The sequence below is a fragment of the Orbicella faveolata genome, unplaced genomic scaffold (assembly GCF_042242905.1).
Source record: "Orbicella faveolata isolate gen_17 unplaced genomic scaffold, um_ofav_v1 contig_24, whole genome shotgun sequence".
Lineage (NCBI taxonomy): Eukaryota > Metazoa > Cnidaria > Anthozoa > Scleractinia > Merulinidae > Orbicella > Orbicella faveolata.
In genome coordinates this window covers 24,313,251-24,337,999 of record NW_028301552.1, presented here as the reverse complement: position 1 = coordinate 24,337,999, position 24,749 = coordinate 24,313,251, and the positions used below count along the sequence as shown (strand labels likewise).

Below are 24,749 nucleotides of genomic sequence, written 5' to 3'. Positions count from 1 at the left end.
CTTTGTTAATACTTGAATTATTGTACAATGCATTTAATAGGTTTTGTTCTTGTTACTTACCAGTATAGATACTGGTAATAATTCTTGTTTGATGATTGAGCAAGAGTTATTACAGTGAAGGAGAATGGTATGGGTCCTAGCAACAATATTTTATTAGAACTCTAAGAACTATTCAAAAGAATTTACTCCATTATTATTTTGTATGTTCATAGGTAACAAGAACAAAACATATTGAATGCATAAGTAGAACAATTTAAGTATTAACAAAGTCAACAAATAAAACTTAATGAAACACAACTTTTGGCAGCTAAACATGCAACTAGGTGTCACAGTATACATTGTGAAGTAGGTGATCAAACAAGAGTTATTACAATCAAGGAGAATGGAATGGATCATAGCAACAATTTAATTATACTGAACAGCTTTGTGAGAACTACATTGTATTCAAAAGAAGTTACTGTATCACTTTTTACAATAACTACAGAAATTCTTGTGCACTCAGTGGCTAATTTTTATTGTCAACAAGCATACAGACACATGAATTTATAATTTGTGCGATGCGTCAACAAGTCAGAGTGGACAATTTGACAATTTGTTATCGTAAAAAAACAAATTGACCTCAGTTTTTTCGTGCGTCTGTCCTGTTATTGATAATTACCAATAATTTCCTCATAACATTGTCTAAGTAGTCTGTGGATCCACTCTGCTATCGCCTCGTGAATCCACAGCTACTGTCGCAATGTCATGATGAAATACATGATCAATAGTAGGACAGACGCACGAAAAACTGACGTCAATTTGTTGCAGTGCAGGGTTCTGATTTCCTGAAAAAGATTTGTTTATCCTGCTATAGAAAAGACAATTATGTTTTCCCCTAGAGCTAGAGTGCTCAATACTCCTTCAAAGTGGCTCAATTATCCCACAATGGGGCTGACTATTCCTCAAAAGAGACTCAATCATCCCACAGTGGGGGCTCTGTATTCCTCATAAGAGACTGGATCATCCCACAATGGGGCTCCGTATTCCTCATAAGAGGCTTGATTATCCCACAATGGGGCTGTGTATACCTCAAAAGAGGCTCGATTATCCCACAATGGGGCTCAATATTGCTTAGAAGGGCTCAATTTTGTTATTGAGGTTCAGTTAAGTAAAGATTCAAGTAACTTTTCCTCATATGAGGCTTAAGAACTTCCAAATTATGGAGTATCAGCAAGCGCACCTGTTGCTTATGGAGTATCAACAAGCATTCATGTGGTTTAGCAAGCATCGTCAAATCAGGTCGGAGTACTATAGAAATTTGTTGTACATATCGACTTAAAAGCTGAAGAATACTCTCATAACCTTTCATCTGATCGATTACAAACAAAACATGAAAGCTGTGAGAAGTTGATGTTGTAAAATATATTATAAAATAACTGAGCTACTGCATGTGTTCTCATTGGTCAATAGGTGTGTTTAGATGAGAGTATGTAAACATGGTTGTGATGTTTTAGATTCATGTGTATTTTTGAGAATTATTTCATAAAAGCAGTAGAACACTTTTTCTGTGTTTACAAAGCCTTATCTAAACACTCAGGGGGCTGGGAGAATTCTTGAAAGTTATGCAAACCCAAGATGTAGTCTCAGGTTTGCATAACTGTCTCAAATTCTCCCAACCCTTCTCATGTTTAGATGAGGCTATGTTAACATGGAAAAAGACCTCTACTGCTTAAAAGACACTCACCTCGTTCAATCTCAGGGAGAAGCTGATACAGAAGTGAACCACTCCGCAAGGAAACCAAGATTTTTGTTGGTCATTGAGGATTATTGGCAAATCATCGTTGATATGAAGTATTCCCGAGAGACCACAAGATATATTTCTGTTGTGCTGATTGGCTCCGACGTACACTCTATTGTTACTTACTTACTTTCTGGAAAACTCAGACAATGGCAATAGTGACTGCTGTGCAAGCGCAGAAGTCACAAAAATATTGGCATATCATAAGTGTTGTATTACACCCCTACCTCCCCATAATGACCCCCTCTCTACAATGGCCACTTACCACTGTCCTCAGGGTGGTTGTTGTTGTGGAGAGGTTCGATTGAACTATCAAATTGACACAAAGACAGAAGTGTTTTGGTCAGTGCATCAACATAGATGAGTAAACATATTGGGAATCTCTTGCCAGGATTGATCATAATAAATGGAATAAAGCATTCTCTGGTAAAAGTTATCTGAAAAATAATCTTTCAACAGCCAGTCTACTGTCTTCAATGGATAGAAATTTGTGATAAAAAGAAACATTAAAAATTTGGATATAGAAAGTAATTTGCAGAGATAAATAAATTTATGCAAATTTGTAACGTCTCATTTTATCACATTTGTACCCTCACAAACAGTAGACTGACGATCTTAAGCTATATTTTTAATAATTTGTACCACAGAATGCTTTATTCAATTTTAACGTAGGTAATGTTTGTGATAAAACATGCTTTTTGGTTGTAGTGTTAATTCTGCTCTACTCTGTGTTGTTTTCTTTTTCAGTTAGGTAAGATTGGTGATTTCTTTACTAAAGTATTGCTGACTTCAAAACACAGAGGTGCTTTTGAACTAGCATACACTGGCTTTGCTAAGCTTTCTGCTGTTTTGTGGAGGTATTGATTTATACTTGCCTACTAGTATTTCCAGTACCATTCACTGCCACTGGTTCTACTGCTATTAGTACTGCACTACTGTTGCTGCTGCTAATACTAATGCTAACGCTAATGCTTACACTAACACTAAAGCTAATACTAATACTAACACAAATACTAATACTAATTTGGGATAATTTCCTTTTGTTAAATCAAGTGTCAGATTACAGTTCTATTCCCACAATGCATTTTTCCCTTGTAAGTGTACAGTTCTTTTTTAAGGAAGGACATACCACTATTATAGTAGGTGGAGGGCATTTGCAAGTATGTTGAGGTGTGCTTCTCTTGGGGGGTGGCAGGGGTGGGTCATGTGGACTGAACGTAATATGCAAACTACACAGGAACAGCTTAGACAGGAATGTATTTTTCTTCCTTTCTGTGTACGGGCATTTTCCTATCAGAACTTTCTTTGTTCATTATTTTACAGCTGGCCAGTGTAAATTCTAATGAGTAGAAATTACTTGACCCTCCCTTTGAAAATAGTGGCCCTTATCCTTGACCCTTACCCTTTACCCTCACCCTTGACCCTTACCCTTGACCTGCAACCCATGTTTTAACAATGCTGTCTCTCTCTTGATTTCCTACTATGAGTGAGTTGGCAGGTGTGTGAATATCCACCAGTAATCAGTTGTATTACCAATATATAGCTTTGTGTTGCTTTCCCATAATCACTTAATGAAAATGACCAAAACGCCACCAGGATGCTGCCCAAATTCCTTCAACCATGCTGTTAGGTGGCACTGATTTTTAGTATTGAATCTCCTATAAGTAATTTGAAATATTCTCCTTCAACTCTCTAGAAGTACAGATACCGATCTTTGCCAATTACCAGAACACTGGTTGTGGACTTTATTACAGGACCTTGGCAGTGCTTTTCCCTCAGAGACTTTGTGTGGTACAAGAAGGAGTGCTGGTGTTCCATTTTTTATTCAGGTCGGTATATACTGTATATTAATGCAAAGTCTCTATGGGGCAGTATAGGTCTTTGAGTTCCATTTTACTCAGAAAATGTTGTCAGTTGTTTGCTTTTATGATCCTTCTGTCCTTAACTTGCTGCTAACTTTTTAGTGAACCTGCTGAACAGTGGATAGAGATGTTGTATTTACCTGTACCTTAAAGTCAAAATCACAGTTGCAGTAGATTAGCATATTTGACCAAAAAAATTTTTCCCTAGTATTGTGACTACCTTTGTATTGTAAGAGTCAAGACCAAGTGCTCAAAAAGGTGTAATCTCACTATTACATCTTGTACTCAAATTAAATGTTGTTTTCATAATGTACCCTTGGGAGTGTGAAACAATCACAATGTTTGACCACAAGTCATTACCATACACAGTCACCTCAAAATTCATAAAAAAAATGCTGCTATGAATGTTTTCTCCTTTGATGGATTTCAATCTGAAGAAACTCATAGAGCTCAACTATGCTTTAAAGTCCCATGAGTTTTCAAAATCTCAGCAAGTTTTCTTGAATCTCAGTGAGATCTTGCTGACCTGCTCCCAGTTGGCTTGACAGCTCAATTCATAGAGCACTGCATTGGTATTGCAGAGGTCATGGGTTTGAATTCTGTTTGAGTCTGAATTTTTTGCAGGCTTTAATTTCACAACTGCTTAAGAATGACTGACTGTTGAGATCGAGAAACATCGGTCAACAACCCCTTTGGCATATCGCTCATTTTTTCACCCAAAGATACCCTTGGGTGACCTGTTCCTAAAAATCATATTTAAAGACTCCTGCAAATTTTTATTTTTTAGAAATTTGAGAAAATTTAAAATTGTGGTCAAAGTGCAGTTTTTCGTGTAATAAAATGCTCGAAATAAAGTGTGAGGACGAAGCGCTGCTTAAGTCTTAAATCAAATTCAGTTGACTTTAAACTTCACGCAAATATGGAACAACCATTCTGATTAATTTGTTGTTTTGAACTAATCTCAGATATGTTGATATAGTGGTTTTCCAAACCAGCTGAAAAACACCTATGAGGTATGTTTAAAATAATGACAAAATATAGGTCATGTTTAACACCACAAGAATGCAGCTGGTGCCTCTTGTTTCAATTATTTTACTTTACAGCCTTAAAATAATTCAACATATACCATACCACATTTCATGCTTTAACTCACAGTATTTCCCTTTGAGAAAAACGAAAATCTATGTCAATGTGTTGCATGCAAATAACACAATATTTATACACGCACAAGAGACAAAACAATTTTAAGGGCAAAAATAAAATGCTATCATTAATTAAAATCCTGTCAATTCATTGCTTGCATAGGAACATAATGTCCACTATATAAAAACTGTTTCTAGACATTTTAGAAACATTGCGCTTGTGGCTGCTTCTAGGTAACTTCACCAGAAGAGTTTCAAACCCAAAACGACATTTATGCACAGGTAGCGAGTACTGCTCGGCGTACAATTTGCTTCCTTAACACTGAATTACATGGATGTATGATTTACCCGAGATAACAATCTGGATGACAAAAATGAAAAGAAATAAACTTATATACTAACACATTGCCAAGAAAAAGACTAACAACAATTCGCAAAAGATACAAAAAACTGTTTCTCACCATTTAGGTCTTCGGTAACACATGATACGATCCAATGGAAAACGATTTTGTTTACATCTAAGCACCACGCGATGCGAAAACACAAAATGGCGGAAAGCACGACTAGTGAGCGGTTACCTAGCACTTGAAGAATGTCCGCTGATACACAATCTGGCTGAACTGCAGCCACAGCGCTTTAACTTTGTTTAATTTCCTGTCTGCTGTCATGTCTAGTTTGTCATTTTGTGGTATTCCCTTGATGTCAACATTACTGTGAACATGAAGACATGATTGCAGTTATACACACAACTTAAGCAGTTGTGAGATTAAAGCCTGAAAAAAATTCAGGCCTGAACGGGATTCAAACCTATGACCTCTGCTATACCGGTGCAGTGCTCTACCAACTGGGAGCTGGTCACATTGTGAGTTCGTAACATACCCGTAGATGGTGAAGAATACAAGTGAATATATGGAAGACCATATATTTGAACTGCGGAGAAAGATACGAAGACATGATTGATCATTGCAATGTATTACCGGTACAACAAAAAAATCAAACCAAGGTTATCAAAAGTGTAACTTTGAAAAGTGTAGTGGGAAGTTCCAAATAAATTCTGCTTATATAAATTGAAAATAAGAAGTGCAACAGTCCAACCACAAACAAATAAGCAAATATTAATATGGATCATTTAATCCAAAAATATTACAGGAAAGATACTAAAAGTGGTTGATTTTCTTCAATACCACTCCACATTGCCTTAAAGCACCTAAGCTTTCTGGTATAAGAATCAGGAGCCACATGAATCTGTCTGTTTTTATATATCGGCAACCATGCTGCATGGCTCACATTCGAGACTTAGTAAAAATGTGGCACAACCGTATGACCAGCTCAGCCATGCTTTTGCTGCTCTTGCACAAATGTTCGACAGTTAGCAATTCACATAAACCAATTAAAAGTTAAACATAGTGACAGGAGATTGGAAAGCACTTTTTAAAGTTGTCCTATCCAGGAGCTATTATTTCTTGTTCTTGAATAGCTTTTAATTGTAGCTTCAGTCAAGGGGGGGGGAGGGTGGTTCTCCCAAAAATTTTGGATATCTATCTCCCACAGGGGATTGAAATGAATTTCAGTGGTCTCTCTTAATGCCAACATTGAAACACCAGAGGATTCCCGAAATATTACAGGGATCGCTAAGCTAAATAATGTTCAGTTTAGCACCGCTGAGTCAATTACCTGTTGGCAGGCGCATTGCATTGACCATGGAAAAACAGTTAAAACAGAAAAGTGTGTTGCACTTTGTGATTTAGCATTGCCCAACACGTAATCGGTCTGGTTGTAATGTTTGCTAGTCTTATTAGATAAAATCTCTAGTTTTCTTTTGACACAAACATACTTTCTCAGCGTTTTTTTTAATTGGTGTTGCCAGTTTTTAGAGCATAATACCTACTTTTTTCTTGTAAAATATGGAAGAATCTAATAATTCTCCTGAGATGAGTTAGATAATTCTTTGTGCTGCCAAATTTCGAGCTCAATTTTTTTGATGGGCCTCCAGCTAAGAGATTTTCTAAAAGCTGAATCAGCTGGTTGAACAAAGACACTTGGAGAAGACCCCAAAAAAACAACAAACTGGTCTGTATCAACCTTTCAAGTTATTAAAGTGATGTACATGTATGGCGGAGATTTTAGAGAGCCTTTTTCAGTGATTTGGTGACAACAAAATTCCACACAAGCTTTCATTATAAAACTTCACTGAGATGACCGGAGATTGCTATTTAGTGAACAAGCGTTAGTACACTCCGTGTAAGCTTAAGTATTGTTGAGTATTTTTACAAAAATCAAGCTTCTTATCATAAACAGAGACAGCTCAATTGGTGTTTCCTGTTGTTGTTTTACATAAAAAGTATAATTTCTGCCTTTGTAACAAACAATGTCTTTTGCCAGTGTACTCTACTTTATTGTACTTTACTCTGCTTTACAGTACTCTACTGTACTGTGCTGTATTCTATACGCTATGGTATGCTACGCTATGTTCTACACTGCTCTACTCTACTTTACACTACGCTTCTGTACTGTACCCTACTCTACTGCACTTTACTATAGAGCATTTTCACTGTCACGCAATATAAAATAAAATCAAAAACTATTCAATGGATAAATTCAAGAAATTGTGATATTATAGAAGATAATAAAGAAGACACTTCTCCAAGGTTAAGGTGTGTACATTGTCCCAAAGTTGAGATATTCATCAAAATGTTCTGTGCAAATTACAGAACCTAGTATGGAGCCGCCATGTTGGTGTTCCTCTATGAGACACCAATATGGTGGCTGGAAAATAGTGTGAACATCTTGAACTTAGTTTGGCTATCTAGGACACAGATTAACTGCACTGAACAAGCAAACATTTAAATAAGCACTTTTCCAAATGCTTTAACGTCTTAAATGGCTAAAAATCACGAGATAAATACATGTTTTTTGACAAACCCGATCATAGCTTTATGTCACGCACCGCCATAAACCTGAAATTCAAAATGCGCTGGTTTCCAAACGATGACCGCTATTGAGCCGGAAATTGCAAACAGATATAAAATTAGTACCTCTTATGCCTGATGAGGATAAAAACTCTGGTGGCTGTTTAGTTTTGGATTTAAGAATTTGATGACGTCATGTCACCTCTATACCGTATGCTACTGTTTGTCTTCAATTCTTTGAAAAACTGTTCCAAATTTAAACTTAACAAACTTTTGAGAAATGCTTTTACCCACAGCAATTAAGAATTGTTTTATGCTTAGTGTGCGTATACTGAGTGATGGATGCAGGTGGGAAGTTTGGAGACCACAAGAGAAGCATAAAAGTTGTTTGAGGCACAGCCGAGAGCAACTCTAGCTTCTTGAGTGCTCTCCAAACTTGCAAAGTGCATCCATAACTTGATATACGCACAGCTAAAAGCATGAAACAATTCCTTTATAACACAACAACAACAATTTGGGTGCTAAAACATGTTTTACTTGTGATTGAATACAAAGTTCTCACAATGCATGACAAAGGATCTCATTGGCTGGTTATAAACATGTCACAATCAGCTGAGCGACAGTTGAACAAGAATGCCTCATCTGGTCTCAAATTCTCAATGAAAAAGTCGTTTCTTCTTAAGTGAAAATGTAGGCAAACAAAGTCAAACTTCTCAGTGAAAATGTAGACAAACAAAGTCAAAATACTTAAGTTTTAGTAAACACTGTTAGGTTGGTAAAAGTCAAAGACCGGAAGTAGCAGGGTTTGGATTGTTGAAAGCAATGTTCACATTGCTGTGTACAGTGCAATTTGCGAAGACAGACTCCACTCCAGGAAACTTACAGTTTTGTTGTGAGCCACTACAACACTGTTATTTTGACAAAAAGTAGTGACGGTGGAATAAGCGGGAAGAAGAGTCAGTTGTGCCGTTGAGAAGGCTGTTTGACAGGAACTCACAGCAGTTGCAAAGCTGGGATGTGCTGCTTGCTGAAAGGTCATTGCCAAGGGAAATAGTTGGCTTGTCCTTGTTAGTCTCATCCATTTACTGCATTCACTCTCCGAAACCTTACCAAAATGTACTCACACCTTCAGAACTCAACGGAAATTTTGCAGCTCAATTGAAAATGCTCATGTCATGTTATTTACACACAGCTGTGCGTAAATAAAAATTTTTACCATGATAGCTCAATAGGAATTTAACACAGGACCAACACATGCACATGTTATAAAAGAAAATGGTAAGCATGTAGCATGCAACCATTGAGTTATGGATGTACTTGGGAGGTTTGCTAAGCACTTAAGAGTCCCTGTCCTTAAATACAGAAAATAACTCGGCAAGGGTCAAAAATTCGATTTCGCTCATATTTTTATGGTAGATAGGCTAGGGCATGACAAAAACTACTGGATAGTTTTTTGGCAAAATATCCTTTTATTTCAAAGAAATATGCAAATTACCAAATTCTGTTTAAATCGTCATTTGACGCACCATTTTATTAAACAAGTTTGAGAGCCTCGCATGTTAAATCACATTCTTCCGTCTTGAAAACACTCACATATTTTTGTGCAATGTTTAATTGTGTACTGGGTTGATTTTAGGGAATGTTGTGGTTTTTGTTGGGTGCAAAATAATTAAATTTCGAAGACATGTATTTCATTCACTTGAAAGTACTTCGTAAAAATAATTGACTTTCACCATGTGCGAAACCTTCAAATGGATTAAGCTTCTGGTGGTTGAATTGCAGAAGGATGGTCTACAGATTCCTGCAAAAATTTCTTTGGGCAAATGATTGTGAGCGACGCGAGAGCTTTTCAAAGTACGTTAAAAATGCAGATGTTTGACCATCCGTCATCAAATTTCAATTTAGGGGTTAGACATATATTTTAGCACGCGCCACATGTCGTGAGCTATATTAAATATTACGTTTGATCATCGTTTGATCTACTGCTGCTTGAATCCTTGCTAGCAGCGGTTCCTTGTTTGTTCATCACACAATGCTGTCATCCCATTTTAGGGGGTAGGGGTAGGACAATTTCTATCCTGATATGTACATGTAAAGGTCCGTGAGGCTAGGAACCACAGGGAGCACACAATCTTGTTGAGAAGGGAGAGATATTTTGGTGCAGTGCAAAGCAAACAACTATCTACAAATCACTTGGCTGTTTTTGACTTAGATGCAGTGGTGATCATATGTGTCGAAAGAGGGTCATAGATTCATGGTATTCGACCATTAAATAAGTTGACAGTTGGCGATGTACATCAGACGTTGTGTAAACAAAAGCAAACTTCTGCTTTATGTGCGATGAATGGTGACAGAAACATGTCAAATGGGCTTTTGGACCTGCCTTTTACAGCACATAAGGTTACATTTTGAAATTATCAGTTCTGTGTCTATTTCAATTTAATATAGCTCAAGACATGTGGCATGTGCTAAAATATATGTCTAACCCCTAAATTGAAATTTGACGACGGATGGTCAAATGTCTACATTTTTAACGTACTTTGAAAAGCTCTCACATCGCTCACAATCATTTGCCCAAAGAAATTTTTACAGGAATCTGTAGACCATCCTTCTGCAATTCAACCACCAGAAGCTTAATCCATTTGAAGGTTTCGCACATGGTGAAAGTCAATTATTTTTAAGACGTACTTTTAAGTGAATGAAATACATGTCTTTGAAATTTAATTATTTTGCACCCAACAAAAACCACAACATTCTCTTAAATCAACCCAGTACACAATTAACCATTGCACAAAAATATTTCAGTGTTTTCAAGACGGGAGAATGATGTGGTTTTGCATGCGAGGCTCTCAAACTTGTTTAATAAAATGGTGCGTCAAATGACAATTTTAACAGAATTTGGTAATTTGCATATTTATTTGAAGTAAAAGGATATTTTGCCAAAAAAAACTATCCAGTAGTTTTTGTCATACCCTAACCTATGTACCACAGGAATATGAGCAAAATCAAATATTTGACCCTTGCCGCAAAATTAAGAATTTGTCTGATTTTTACAGGCAGGCACTCTTGAGAAGCTAGAGTTTCACTCAGTTATCAACTTGTACAACTCTTACACTTCTTTCCTCCTTAGCAACATCCTACATGCATCCATAAGTCAATGGTGCACGCTGCATGTTTACCATTTCTTAAGTAGTGCTCAGAAAGCCACCTCTGGGTTTCAGGTCCAGTAATCTAACCATTTGGCTGCATTGTCCTCTTTCTCAGATGTAAAGGTCTTCTTTGTTGGTGGGGTCTTATCAGAGTTCCAACAAATACCTTTAACATAATCATACGTAATATAAAGGTAGTAGATGTAGATAAAGAATATGTTTTATTTGTTTTGCAGGCTATTGTGACAACTGAACCATCAGCATCTGGATGGGCATGCTTCAAACAAGTCATGATTGGTAATTCAATTACCTTAGTTGTAACTGTGTATCCATGAGCACTAAATGTCACAGCAAATTACACCAGCAACAGCGGGTTGTATGATTGCTTACTGTCAGGTTGTGCACATTGTAACGCGAAACAGTGTAGGATATTAAATGTCTTTTGTATTCTTATAGTATCACCTATTGTTTCAGTAAGTTATGGCACTTAGTAAAATTTGCCTCTTTTTTTTTCTCCTAGAGCTGTTAAAGATAGCATCTAGACCCACCAAGGATGTCAGTAATTGTGATTCTACTCTTCCACAGGTGCAGTGTATCCATTAGCTAGCTACTTTAAGTTGTTTCTTTCAAACATTTTTCCTCCATCTTTAATTCAGGGGGAGCTTTGTGATTGCAATTTACATCCATTACTGTGTGGGTTACAGTTAAGTCATTGAGTCAGAGAGTCAGTGAGTCAGTGAGTCAATGAGTAAATAGTAGTAGTAATAGTATATCTTTTTTGAACCTTACTCTTCAAAGGGAGGTATTGGTCTAGTTACAAAAGAGGTTTTAACATTAACTAATGAAAATGCAAGAAACATTTACCATAGCCATATAAAATTAATTGGAAAACTCATAGCGCTTGTTACATTTGTGAATTAAGAATCTCTTTTCTTTTTTGAAACATTAAATAGATATATTTACCTACTATTTTGGATGTAATTTTATTGTCTGCTCTAAGTAAATACTTGGTCCTCTCATTGTCACTTAAATTGCTGTAACAAGTATCTGCGTTTAACATATGTAAATGCAGTTCACGTCAGTCACCAGCTGACTGGTTGGCAGTGGTATGTTGGCTCTCATCTCTATGGCAGTCCCATGTAGGATATTAGAACCTGATCATCACTACTAGTGTCTAGAGCCAATTGTGTTGGACATGAAATTTGGGAAGATAAACGCGATAATAATTGGTCTTTACTGATCACCTACACCATTAGTGGGAGCATACCAGCAATTGCTAGGGGAAGAACTGAACGACAATCATTTGTACTTGGGCGTCACTTCAAAGAGATGTAGTGACTGTCATTGATGACCTTAACCTAGACAGGCTAAGGCCTTAGAGGAAAGAGGGCAAATTACTTCTGGATCTCAAAATGGTGCTGGGCTTTGAATGTAATAATAATAAGTTCCTGTTATTGCATACCTGTTACTTGAGGAAAATTTTACAGCTTTTTGCGAGTTTAACACAGCACAACATTAACTGGTAAAGCACAAATTGACAATCTGCCATGCTTCATGGTATAAGCAATACCCTCCATTGTTGAAGAGTGCCTAAATCAAGTTACCATACGGTAACTTTCACCTGACTATTGACTCACTTTTGATTGGAAAAATAGGAATACTTTTGAACCTTGGTCTCACTATTTTTGGGGGGATTACATTAGGGTTAGGCTTGTAACTTTGGTTGGGGGGGGGGACTTGCTACTTTTGGGATGTATTAGCAGCCAAAATTTTTTGACGTCACTTTATTTTGGGAGTTATTACTTTTGGAACTTTACATAGAGCTTGCTGTGTCTGGTAATGCCACTGGCTTTTGAGTTCTGAGGTCAGAGTGTATGTGTTGGGGTACATTTTAAGCTTTTTGAGAATGTTTGTATAATTTATGCTTCGTGATTGATCGTTGGTTATCATTCACCTTTCCTCGTGTTAGCTTTGTTAAGGTTTCACAACAACAAAAAATGGAGGCATGCGGATATCAAATTTATCATTTATGGCAGCTCTGAATCTGATACCAACATTATGCATCTTGCCCAGACTTTTCTTTCTTTTGTCAGGTAAGCACAATCACAACTTTGAAGTTCAAATCGCTTTCAAACTGGGTAAATTGAATTGCAAAGCTTTTACCAAAAAGTTCTCAGGTAAGTTAACATTCCAGGAACTCAGGCTTGTTGCCAGATTCCCACATGACAATGTGAGTTGATTGCGAAGAAGACCAGCCATTAGTTATTACAGAAGAGGTTATTACGCTTGGCTTCTAGTCTTTGAACAACTTGTGTCAATTGTGTCAATATTCAAACAGAAACCATGTTGTTTGACATTTCAACAACTATAAACAGATCACAATAGGGAAAGTATAAAATTTCAGTTGGACAATAGAGAAAAGAATCTATTACAATTTGATGACCAAGGGGAACCAAGGAAAGTTTCTCTCCCAGAATAAAACTCAACTAGATGCTCTAAGAGTGTTTACTTGGACCTTGGACCTTGTACTGCAATATCAAATCATACTTCACACGTAAGCTGATCAAACACAATAAAGGCAAATGAAAGAATCAGGATATTTTAACACAAGAGTTATGCTTAGATATTTGATATTCAAGTTGCTTCGTTGACTATCCTCTTTATCAAATTTCATGTTGTTTGCCCCATCTAGTTTTGGAGTTCTGCTTACAACAATTCTTGAGTTTTTAAAGATCTCAGTTGTTTGTCTGGACATCATAGTTTGTTTTTAAGGCAGTAGTCATAGCTTTTAGTCAGTGTTTTCGTATTTTGAACTCACACATGGCTCATTAGTTATCTCACAAGAATGTACGTGAACTTTGCTTTAGGCTTTTATACATTATGCTTTTATTTCCCCACTAAAATGCCCCACCTTAATGCTCCATTCTTCCCACTAAAATGCTCGGTCTCCCCCCCCCCCCAATAATACACTAAAATGCTCGGTTAATGCTCATACGTAGGGTTTTAGAGTGGCATTTGAAATTTTGTCAATTTCAAGTTAAATCTTAATCCCATAAAAACTAATTTTAATTTCTATTTTCTGTACTAAAAAAGTTAGCGTTAAAAAGCAACGACATTTCGACCGTTCGACGGTCATTTTCAAGTTGAAAAGTAAAATTTTTGCATGTGCCCAAATATATACAATCGATTATAAGAATGCTAATAAGACACTGACTAAAACTCTAAAATATTTACATAGAAACAACACAAGAAAATTGCAGCATGAGTAATGAGTAAAATGTTAAGGCAATAGAAACAATTTAAAAGTCAACACCTACGTCAACATGTGGAGTAACATAAGCAATCAACAATCGGCAACCACGTAAAGGAAAGAATCCAGAGACCATTGGAAGCAATTTCGGGATTTTGAAAAAATATCTGAGTAAACTCAACTGTTTGATTTTTGAAATGCTTTTTATTCGTAAACTTCAACCAAACTTGAACAAACAGAGTGACTTGATCCGTGTGTAGCTATTTACTTAATTATTTCATTTTTTTAAATTGTTTCTATCGCTTAACATTTTTATTACTCATGCCACAATTTTCTTGTATTATTTCTATGTAAATATTTTAGAGTTTTAGTCATTTAGTTTTTGTCTCAGCATTCATATAATAGATTGTACATATTTGGGCGCATGGAAAAAATTTACTTTTCAACTTGAAAACGACTGTCGAACGGTCAAAGCGTCATTGCTTTTTAATGTTTTTAAATTTTTTTAGTGACATCCGTTTCTAAAAGTTTGTTGATTCATATTTTCTGTACATGGAAAAAAATTAACTTTCAAGGAAAATGCCACCTTAATACTTGAATAATGCTTAATGCTTTTGCCTCACTAAAATTCTTGGAAAAATGCTACCATAATGTACAAAAGCCTACTTTGCTTATTTATGAGGCTTCCAAGCAATATAATCCGTGGGCCGACCCGTTCCAAAAACGATTGATTTCCAATACTTTTTTCACTAAACACAAAGAGCAAGCACACGATAAAGCATTTTGTGACTTTATATCAATTAACGGTGACTGAGACAATGTAAGCACACTATATACGGTTAAACCACTCATGCCATTGCTTGCAGTTAGTTACATCCTGGTTTGCTTGCAGTAAGTTCCACTCAGGTTTGCTTGGGGTTAGGCTTGAAGTATTTATAGTTCCAAAATTCAAATTCAATTAGCTGGTGCTTTGATGGTGTAGTGGTCAAGTGAATGCATCGTAAATCAAGTGTCCTGGCTTCGACTCGCGGAGTTCGCATATTGGGTCTCTTTTTCCTGCTTTTTTTAAATTTAAAAAATAAACTTTATTTTGTTTCTGCCGACAACTGAATTCGAAAATCGTCACAATCAGTTACGAAATGTCACAGAAGAAAGAACGGCCTTCTGATCTATCCCTTCAAGTGATTACTGATAAATCAAGCTGTTGCATTCTCATCCCCAGTTTCCACGCTCTAGGCTAGGAACGCCTGGGACTATGATGCCCCATTTGGTGACCAAATACAAGGACGACGACAAACGGCATGCATTTTATGCCTCAGGCTTTCCTACTGAAGCCCATGAAATAATAAGCTACATAGCGACCATTACATGCTATTACTCGAAGATTTTACATCAACTTACCATATTTTATCTTTTGCCCCTTTCAATTTTGGGCATCTTTCTTCATTCATTGGGAAAAGGTGAAGAAAGAAAGCAACGCTGGCAACTTGTGCGCACAAGGAAGAGACGCTAACGTACTTCTCAGATGAAGTATGTTGGCTGTCCGGAACATGAAATAAAGTTAAATTATAGTGTGTGACCTTCTGTACAAAAAAGAGACTATTGCATAAGTAACTAAACTGATTAATAGGTGTTGCATGTTACCTGTCATGGTCTAACTAAATTAACAAGTTAATAATTTTAGTGCGAAACCAACCAGTTCTAGACTTCTAGAGCAAGGCACAGAGTGCTGTAAAAGTCTCGCACTTGAATATCGTGATCACTGCGTCTCGCGCTTGGATTTTTGTATCGCAGAGTCTGGGGCTCAGATTTGAATATGATAGTAAAGTCTTGGTCTGTTTTGGTTTTTAAATGAGGGTCTCAATGTCTTGATGAGTCTCGGATTTTACCGTTCTATACCCCTACACTAGTTGCTGTCTTGCCCCAGCCAATGTTCTCTGCAGCTACAAGGCCAAAACATACCCAAGAAACTGTTAGATATTTCACTTTGTTACAAACCATTACCAAATATACAGATTGACTTTGGGGAGATATTGCATCAACAAAGAGTGAGCAGCATAAGCTTGTTGTATCTGTCTAAAACTTTAAAAGAGGTCGAGTCTAACACAATGGATACAAACCTGTTTGAATACCATATGGGATCCTTCATCTGCCCTTGAAATAGTTATTAACCTAGAAGTTCTCTGGAACACTGTCAAGTCTATCCATTCATAATACATATTTGGCATAAAGGAAGCAAATCAACTTGAAAAAGTCAAATTTAGATTTGCCCTACTCTAGGAGGAAATGACAAACACATTCACTGAATTCCAAACCAATCGCAAATTAATCAGGCAATCGAAAGTCTTCTACATGATGACCAGTCTTCTGTTAAAAGTAACAAGTCTTAGTAATCCCAACATTCTGTAGCATCAAAATTATCTGCTCCTTCACCAAGAAAGAAAAAAGTAAGAGCTGTACTAAGAAATTTGAATTGGTGAAGACAAGCTGAAGAAGCAGCAGTTGGCACAGACTGTGCCCAACTATCTAAGAGTGTGACCATCATTAGCTAATGCTTCAATTGAAGCTGTGTTAAGCTTCACCATAGCACAATGTTCTGCTCTTGACCACTAGGTTGCATATACTGTGCTAGCCACCACCTGAGCCTCTTGCATAGGGAAGTTACCACAAATCAACAGGAGTGCTATCCCAGAAACACCAAAGATAGAAACACTAACAATAAGCACCCCAGAAATGTATCTGTTGGCAACACACAAGTCCCAGCCCAGGTCACTGAACCCTCATCTGGGAACAAACCACCAACATCAACCTCAGCAGGAGCTAATACCCGAAAAACCCAAGTCTCGCTGAATATTGTTCCTTTAATTGTCACTAAATGGAATGACTCTACCATCACCACTTATGCCTTCATGGACATATGGTTGGATATATGGATACATTTATTGATCACGAGCTAACTGATCAGCTTGGTTTAGGTGGAGTTCCTTAGAAATTAGGTATCATCAGAATCACAAATACTGATGAGGTGGTAGCATCTCAATGTGAATCCTTCACCCTCATTCCTGCCCATGGTTATGGAGAGGATATAGATGTAAAAGGGGCCCATGTACTCCCAAAGGTAAACCAATTAGAACAGGTCCTGCCCAAAATTGTGGATCCTTCTAAATACCTGCACTTCCAAGATTTAAAGTTCCTTGATGTTAGGCGTGTATCCATTCTGGTTGGAGGTAGCGTCACTAATGCACTTTGTGAATGTGCATTAGTGCTGTTAGTTCCAACCAGAATGGATACAGTATGGATAGGTGTAAGAGCTCCTGCAGAAAAGAAAAACTTCCATGGAAATTGGTACCCACATGGTGGGAGCTTTGCTGGCCCATTAATTGACAGGTGGCATAGAGGCATAGAGTAAGTTGTACAGATGGCCTAATGCATTGCTCCTTTGTCATGTGTAAGTTTAGAAACACTCCTGTCAAACTTAGAAGCATTCCAAGGCTTGAGTTTCAATCCGCTATTCTGTTGACCTGCATCAAGAAGATACTGAGAGAAAAATTGGACTTCAAAGAGCAGAGTACCACTTATTGGACTGACAGTGAAATAGTGCTTCACTATTTAGTTAGTTAGTTAGTTAGTTAGCAAGTTTTTATTATAAGGGTTTATTCTTCCTATTTCTTTAATTTGTTTTTTACACCTTAGTTATTTCATGTTACTTTATTTTACCCATGTCTTAAAATCATTGTAAAGCGCTATTGGATAGCGATAGAAATAGCTCTATATAATAAAGTGTTATTATTATTTAAAGAACAAACTTTGTTTCCAAATGTTTGTTGCTAATAGAGTTCAGGTGATCCGAAAAACTTTGGACCCGATGAAGTGGAATCACCTCTGCTTATTGGAGAATGTTCGGAACTACCAGTTATAACCTTTGAACTTCTTTAGAAATGTTGGGTTGTCTGATCGGAGCATCCCAAGGGTACAGAATGTTTAGATCACTGTTTATTGTTTAGGTTCAATAGGTTTGGACTTTGTTTTGCCCATTGACCTTTTGTGACACTTACATATCAGGCTGACATTATATTATGTGATTAGTAGGGCTTAGTTGGTGCTCCTTTTTTCTTTCCTACAATCACCTTAATTTGCCCTTTGTTGTAGTTTTCACCGTTGTTCAAGTTTGGTTGTGTTCTTTGGTTGTGTACATCTGTATGGATTGATGAGCAAAATGAACAATCTCGACACAAGTCGAATACCTGTGCACTGTTTATCCATTTTAATGACAGTGAACACCATAGTTGGCACTACACCCATGATAATGTTTAGTTTAATCCTATGTTGCTGTTGAAGTGGGGCAACATTTAAAACATGGGTCAATTGTTTTGTCCTCAACAGTTAGCCTTGTTTCATGGGAAAGATTTTAAGAACATCAAGATTTTGATCTGAATTAGAATGAAACGGGGGCACAGTGTATTTTCTTTCCACATGTCTCTTGCCAGGTTGCTTCCCTTGTTAATTAAGGTTTCAGTATTCATTCAGTCATCTCCGCTACAAGATGATTGAAGGTCATTAGTTTCATTGCAGTAAACCAAGACTTAAGTCATGATTACTTGATTATGTTTCAAGGTGTGTTTTGACAGGTACAAGTATTTTCTTTACAGGTTCATGCTTGCAACATCTTGCGTGCCTTATATCGTGAAACTAAAGTTGGTGAGATAGTATTTCCTTTTGTATCTGATGGAGTTGTAGTGGCTATCAATGGATTTCACTCTGACAGCTGGGCAGTAAGTAGATGTTCATCCTGCATTGTGTTGGTTTACTGTACAGTACTGTGCAAAAGTAATGAGAGAGAAAGTTGGCAAATTTTGTTGTTTGTTCTTGCAAATTTTTGTTAAAAATTCCAAGAGAACTGATGCATCCTCTCAAATGAAAATATGAGAAGGAAGATGAAAATTCGAAATTTTAATTTGAACATTTTAAAGTTAAGAAATTTGAATGGAAATTCTCCGCAATGAAACAAAATATCACAACATTTTGAGTAAGGAGAGTCATTAATTATTCAGTTTATGCTTGAGCATGACAGTGTTTAATGTTCATAACAGACAGATTTCGCGGCCCGATTGCTACCCATTAAATCTTGTTTGAAAGTCGAGAGAAGATACAAAGTGCCTGTATAGTTTTCAATTTTTATCTAACGATTCTCTTTTCTCTTCAAGTGAATGATGTGAGGTGTAGTGATTTTGGATCTTTTAATTTTTCTTGATCAATGCAGAGCATGTTTGATTAACCATTTGCTTATTAAACAAAGAAAGGTTTTGTTTTGGTTTCTCAGAATGTCTGATGTCTCGTGTGAAAATGTACACTCTCCCGTATCCAATGAAAGGGTTAAAAACAGTTGACTGACAAACACTATTCACTTGACTCTGAAGATGACTTCCGCTCAGGTTTTCGAAACGTCAGTCACCAACAGCAGTTCTTTTCAGAACTACCCTCACACAAACAATCACACTATACAAACTATTGATACTCCTGGGTTCAAACCATTTACTATGGTAGCTAAAATATTGGTCACGCTCATTACTGATTTGGTGGAATTATTTGGCAACACATAAAAACTGCAGTATTTAGATGAAGGACATATCTCAGTCAATTAATAAGGGGAGTAATAGTGTTGAAACATAAGATTTCCTGGAAGTTGTACGCCTATTACTCATTTGACTACGATATCTGGCACTGAAAAAAATATGATAAAAAATATGAGTGCAGGCTTACCCAAAGTGGCCCAAAATTAGACCATTTGAGAGGCCAAAATCATGACTTTGTGATAACCGAATTCTTGTCTTGGCAAATGTTCGGGGTGCTTATTTTTTTTCAGATAGCTTTTATATTGTGAAAAGATGAAGGTAAACAGCCAACCATGATCTTTTGGTCTGCCTGTTTTTCTCTGACAATGACACTAAACAAAAATTTGCATTGGAGCCTACATATTTCTATTCTTAATGTAAACTGTGTTTGACATTTTCCTGTAGTAAAAGTAAACGTGTTCAAAGTAATTTTAACATTGATATTGTTATTCCTCAGGTGCGCAACTCATCTATGTTACTGTTCAGTGCACTAGTGACCAGGATATTTGGAGTAAAGCAAGGAAGGGATGAGCATTCTAGGAAGAACTGGTGATAATTATTGCTTCTTTTTCTCCTGTATTGCCTTGGCTTACTTTAATTTCCTAGCCTATTATTTTAAAGCATGCAAACAGGTAATCTTTTAAAACTTTTAACTCTAAAGAATGGTGATAAAGTAATCATTTATTAGCAACATTCCAAGAAAATTAGTAAAAGAAAACCATTTCGATATTAAGCCAGCTATCCCGAGCTGTGCAAGTACACTTTTTGCTCATGTAAAGTTCGCCATAAAATTCCATCCTATGCAATCTTCCCCTCTCTTACAAAGATTCTTTGATTGATTGTTCTTAGGTCCCCATAATTGAATAATAATGAACTCATGCTGATAACAAAGATAAATCCATGACATTTGAAAAAAAACTCTGGTGTCACGCAACCTCCGGACACACTCCCCTAAAAATTGACAGTAACATTTTTTAACAATGATTTAGTAATACATAGACAAGTAAAAACAAACGATATAATCTCCCGACATTTCGGCGACCTCATGACACCATTATCAAGGGTACAAATGAGAATTAAATTAACAAATGCGAGTTCAAGAGTTATAACTAATTTACATAGCGGAGGTGGCTACACAAATACTTTAGCGCGGATAGAATCCATTTGCACGTTCAACCTCGGTGTTAATTGTTTGATGTAAAGCATCTCGTTGACAAGACAATCGAATTTGTTCATGCATTTCTTGAGAACTTTGAAACAGCTGAGGAGGTCCTCAGGGACAGCACCCACGTGGTCGTTGTCATAGTGCTTGCGTACTGAAGATGACGTGTTTTTAAGCAACATTTTTTATGTTGCTTTTCTGAAAACCTTAGAACTTAGCCATCATCTTTAATTATTGTCTCTAAACAACCATGTGCTTCTGTGGCTGCATACCTGCTTCTCCATCTCAATGCCTGTGCTTCTTCTACAGATCAGATATCAGTCACGCTTTTCCCATGATCTCCAGTAACACACAAGAGACAACAGCCTCTCACTGGTGTGTCCCTTGTGTTTCATGACCACTCCTCTCACCACACCGTCTCGGCCTCTAATGTGTCTTAGTGCAGGTCAAATCTTCCATTCCCCTCCGTTCTTTTCCTCATCAACGATCACCACAACTTCTCCAAATTCTGGGTAGTTACCATCTCCTCTTGTGATTTGGTGACTTTTCATGAGACTATGAGTACATTCTTTTTTCCACTTCTGCCAAATGTGCTGTCTCTTCTCATTCAGTGATGTGTTCAGCTTGGTGACTTTGTCTCTGTCTTCTACAACATAAGCTTCCTGTCCCCACATGATTTTGTTTAGCATCAACACTTGTTCCTCCTCTGTTTGCTTTCCACATATGTCATCGGAGGGTTGTTTAAGTGCCTTTTGATGTCTGTTACTACAGCTTCGCCTTACTCAAACCACAGGCTTGTTCTCCCCATTATCTTGTGCAGCGTTTTCTTCGCTTCCTTTATCAGTCCCTCATAGAGACATCCCCACCATGGCAACTTCCTGAAGTGGAATTGCAAAATTATTTGATGTTTAGCTAAGTGATTCTGCAGTGCCTCAATTCTGTGTTCAGCTTGATGACTTTGTCTCCGTCTATTTCTAAGTCTTCTACAGCGTAAGCTTCCTGTTTCCACATGATTTTGTGTGGCATCAACACTTGTTCCTCCCCTCAAGATTGAGTTCTTCCTTGCTTGCACCCTATTTGCATGTAGACATTTATGTATTTTTTATGTAAAAGAAATTGGCACATATTCTTCGGATCCAGTTCACTGTCACTACAAACTCCCCAACCTCAATGTAAATCAGGTGATAACCAGGAATCCTCTGTTCACACTTGCGAATACCACTAAGAATTCTCATTTTCATTCCTCATTTTTTTTGTTCTTTATTTTCCCAGCCAGTGTCAGTGATTTTTTTTCTCTCTTTGTTACCTTTTCTCATCTTAGAAATTAAAAAAAAATGTGTTCAGCGTAGAGTCACTATACCACAAGGACAGCACTGCATCTCACCCGCTCAACAAAGTTAAGCCCTGTTCAGCGTGGTTCGTACTGGGATGGGTTACCAAATGTGAATACCCCGTGATGTAATAACTGCCTTTTGTTCCCTTTCCTTTCCAAGGTGATATTAAAGACTGCAGAACTCCCAGCCTTGTGTAATGTTGTTTCTTCTATTTATCAACTATTTGTTCCTCATTTTGCCATGTCCGTATTTATGTGTATTTATTTACAATATAGTTAAATAAACAGTGGAACCCTTTTTTTCGAATTCTTCTCAGTTCTCGTGACTGTTGATCATCTAAAACATTTAATTACAGCTTGAATGATTTGAAAATTCATACAGCTTGTCAATTTTGTGACTTTCAATGTCTTCTTTTTTCGACAATCAAGTGTTTTTTTATTGCCACACACTTATAATATTTGCAATACATATATGTACATTAATTACAATTCTAAAACAACTACATACTCTACTTATGGTACTACATTTACTTACACTTCATTACAATACTTGTCTAATGCCTATCTACATATTACCCAAAAGTTACATTACAGTCAGTACAGTTCTAAAAACATAGTATAAGGACACTTATAAACAGATTGCAAGTAAAGATGCAGAGCCCATGCATAAATCACACTTCTTATTAAGTTTGTCCATGTTATTAGTATAACACATGTAAATGTTTCTGTTTCATACTTAACTTTTACCTTTAGTTTAAAGGCATTTATAATAGGAGGAGTCAGATTTCTTCTGCAATCCCAAATATCTAATTTAGCGACTAGTATCAAATAGTTCAGTAAAGGGTAATTTGCTTAAATAATGCCAATCATGACATCTTGCAGAGTAAGGTGGATGAATTCTCTTGTCAGTAGGTAGAAGAAGTATTCAAAATCTTTCCAAAAGAGTTGCACAAGGCTATAATGAAAAAGGAGATGGTGAGGGGTGTCTGGTTCTGATTTACAGAACGAACATTTATCCTCTGAGATGTAACTTATCTTAAATAACTTGGTGTAAGTAAATAGTATTGAATTAAAGACTTTGTATTCAAATGCTTTTATGTATTGTTCAAAGGACAACTTATGCGGTAGCCAGAAAACTTTTCTTTTTGGAAGCTGGGCTTTTGACGTTTTTATTAATGTGTAGTAGTCCTTAGATTTCCTTTTTAACACATCAAAGTCATTGTTATCTATCATTACCAATAAAGAGATTTTTGAGGGAGTGCTTTCCTTGGTTTTTAGGTGTAATGGTATGGAGTCACAAAGTCCTGCTCAAGTTAAAAAGTTAGTTTTGCTTATTTTGCTTGAAATAATCTTAAAAGAATTTGCAGTATCTGTGTCAAATAAAAGATCGTTTACATAAATTATGCCATTTTCAAAAAGAGTTTCGTAGAAGATGGGCTTATTGTTTATTTGTATCTCTTTGTCGTTTCACACTATATGTTGCCATTCTTTTTTAGTATCGCAACCTTCTTGGAATTCTGAACACCACTGAAGAAACTCAGAATAAAAAAGGGAAGGAACATGATGGTCTTTAATATCGTAATTGCAATTAAATAAAAAGAGACCTCTGTAACCCTTCAGTGAAACTTGTAGGTAGCTTTTCCAAGCACCCTCATTCTCTCCAAAGATTCTTTTCAGCCAGGCTAGCCGAAATGATTTAACCATACTTTCAAGATCAATCATTTTGAGCCACCGTTCTCGTATTCGTTTATCATGGACAGTCTTGTTACTTTATCTGTTCCTTTCCATAGAAATTTAATTAATATCCAGTTCAACTCTTGGACGATTTCCTTAGGAGCAGGCAGAAGTGACAAAATATAAACAAATTTAGGAATAATTAAAGACTTTTGTCACTTTCCGTAAACAGAAAGACCTCTTGAAGACCAGACATTTACAAGCTTTTTAACACTCTCCAACCTCTCGATAAAATTCTTTTTGTGCAGTAATTTAGTATCATAGGAATAATAGACCCCAAGGGCCTTGATTAGTTCACCACTCCATTTAATACCAAAGGGTTTTGACCTGTTATCTCTTAAGGAACCTGAACCCACATTCCTTCAGTTTTAGATGTAGTTATCTTAAGACCTGACTGTTGCCCGAAAACATCTAGGAGGTTGAAAAGGGCACGGGCCAAATCTCTGTCTGATAAAACTGCTGTCGTATCATCAGTGTAGTGAAAAAGTTTTGTTTCCTCTTTACCAATTGAGATACCTTTTATTGCTGTGTTTTTTGTCAAATAGCTATAGCAAGAGTTTCAACTACAACCACAAGTAAATAAGGAGACAAGGGATCATCCTGTCTTTCTCCTTCCAACGCAAAATAACCTGTTGTAAGACCATTATTAATAACACAACTTTGTATATTCTTGTACAGTGTCTTAACGCATCTGATAAAGTCAGGACCAAAATGAAATGCCTCCAGGCAGGTAACAAGATAATTCCACTGTACACTGTCGAATGCTTTATGAAAGTCTATAAAAATCATTAGACCTGGGATGTTTTCTTTAAGAGTAAA

The 24,749-nt window shown here is 36.7% G+C and overlaps 1 protein-coding gene and 1 pseudogene across 2 annotated transcripts in view; one reads left to right on the top strand and one right to left on the bottom strand.

The window, feature by feature from the left end:
- LOC110054340 (tRNA (32-2'-O)-methyltransferase regulator THADA-like) overlaps window positions 1–24,749 on the top strand; it is a 653,734-nt gene that overhangs the window by 353,932 nt on the left and 275,053 nt on the right. For both annotated transcript variants that reach the window (XM_089292979.1, XM_089292980.1), the window contains 6 exons: window positions 2,525–2,634; window positions 3,474–3,606; window positions 11,076–11,136; window positions 11,360–11,424; window positions 18,739–18,861; window positions 20,159–20,250. In XM_089292979.1, coding sequence (XP_089149105.1) covers window positions 2,525–2,634; window positions 3,474–3,606; window positions 11,076–11,136; window positions 11,360–11,424; window positions 18,739–18,861; window positions 20,159–20,250 — 584 coding nt within the window. The remainder of the gene's footprint in view (window positions 1–2,524; window positions 2,635–3,473; window positions 3,607–11,075; window positions 11,137–11,359; window positions 11,425–18,738; window positions 18,862–20,158; window positions 20,251–24,749) is intronic.
- Window positions 21,181–21,671, bottom strand: LOC149110981 (uncharacterized; annotated as a pseudogene).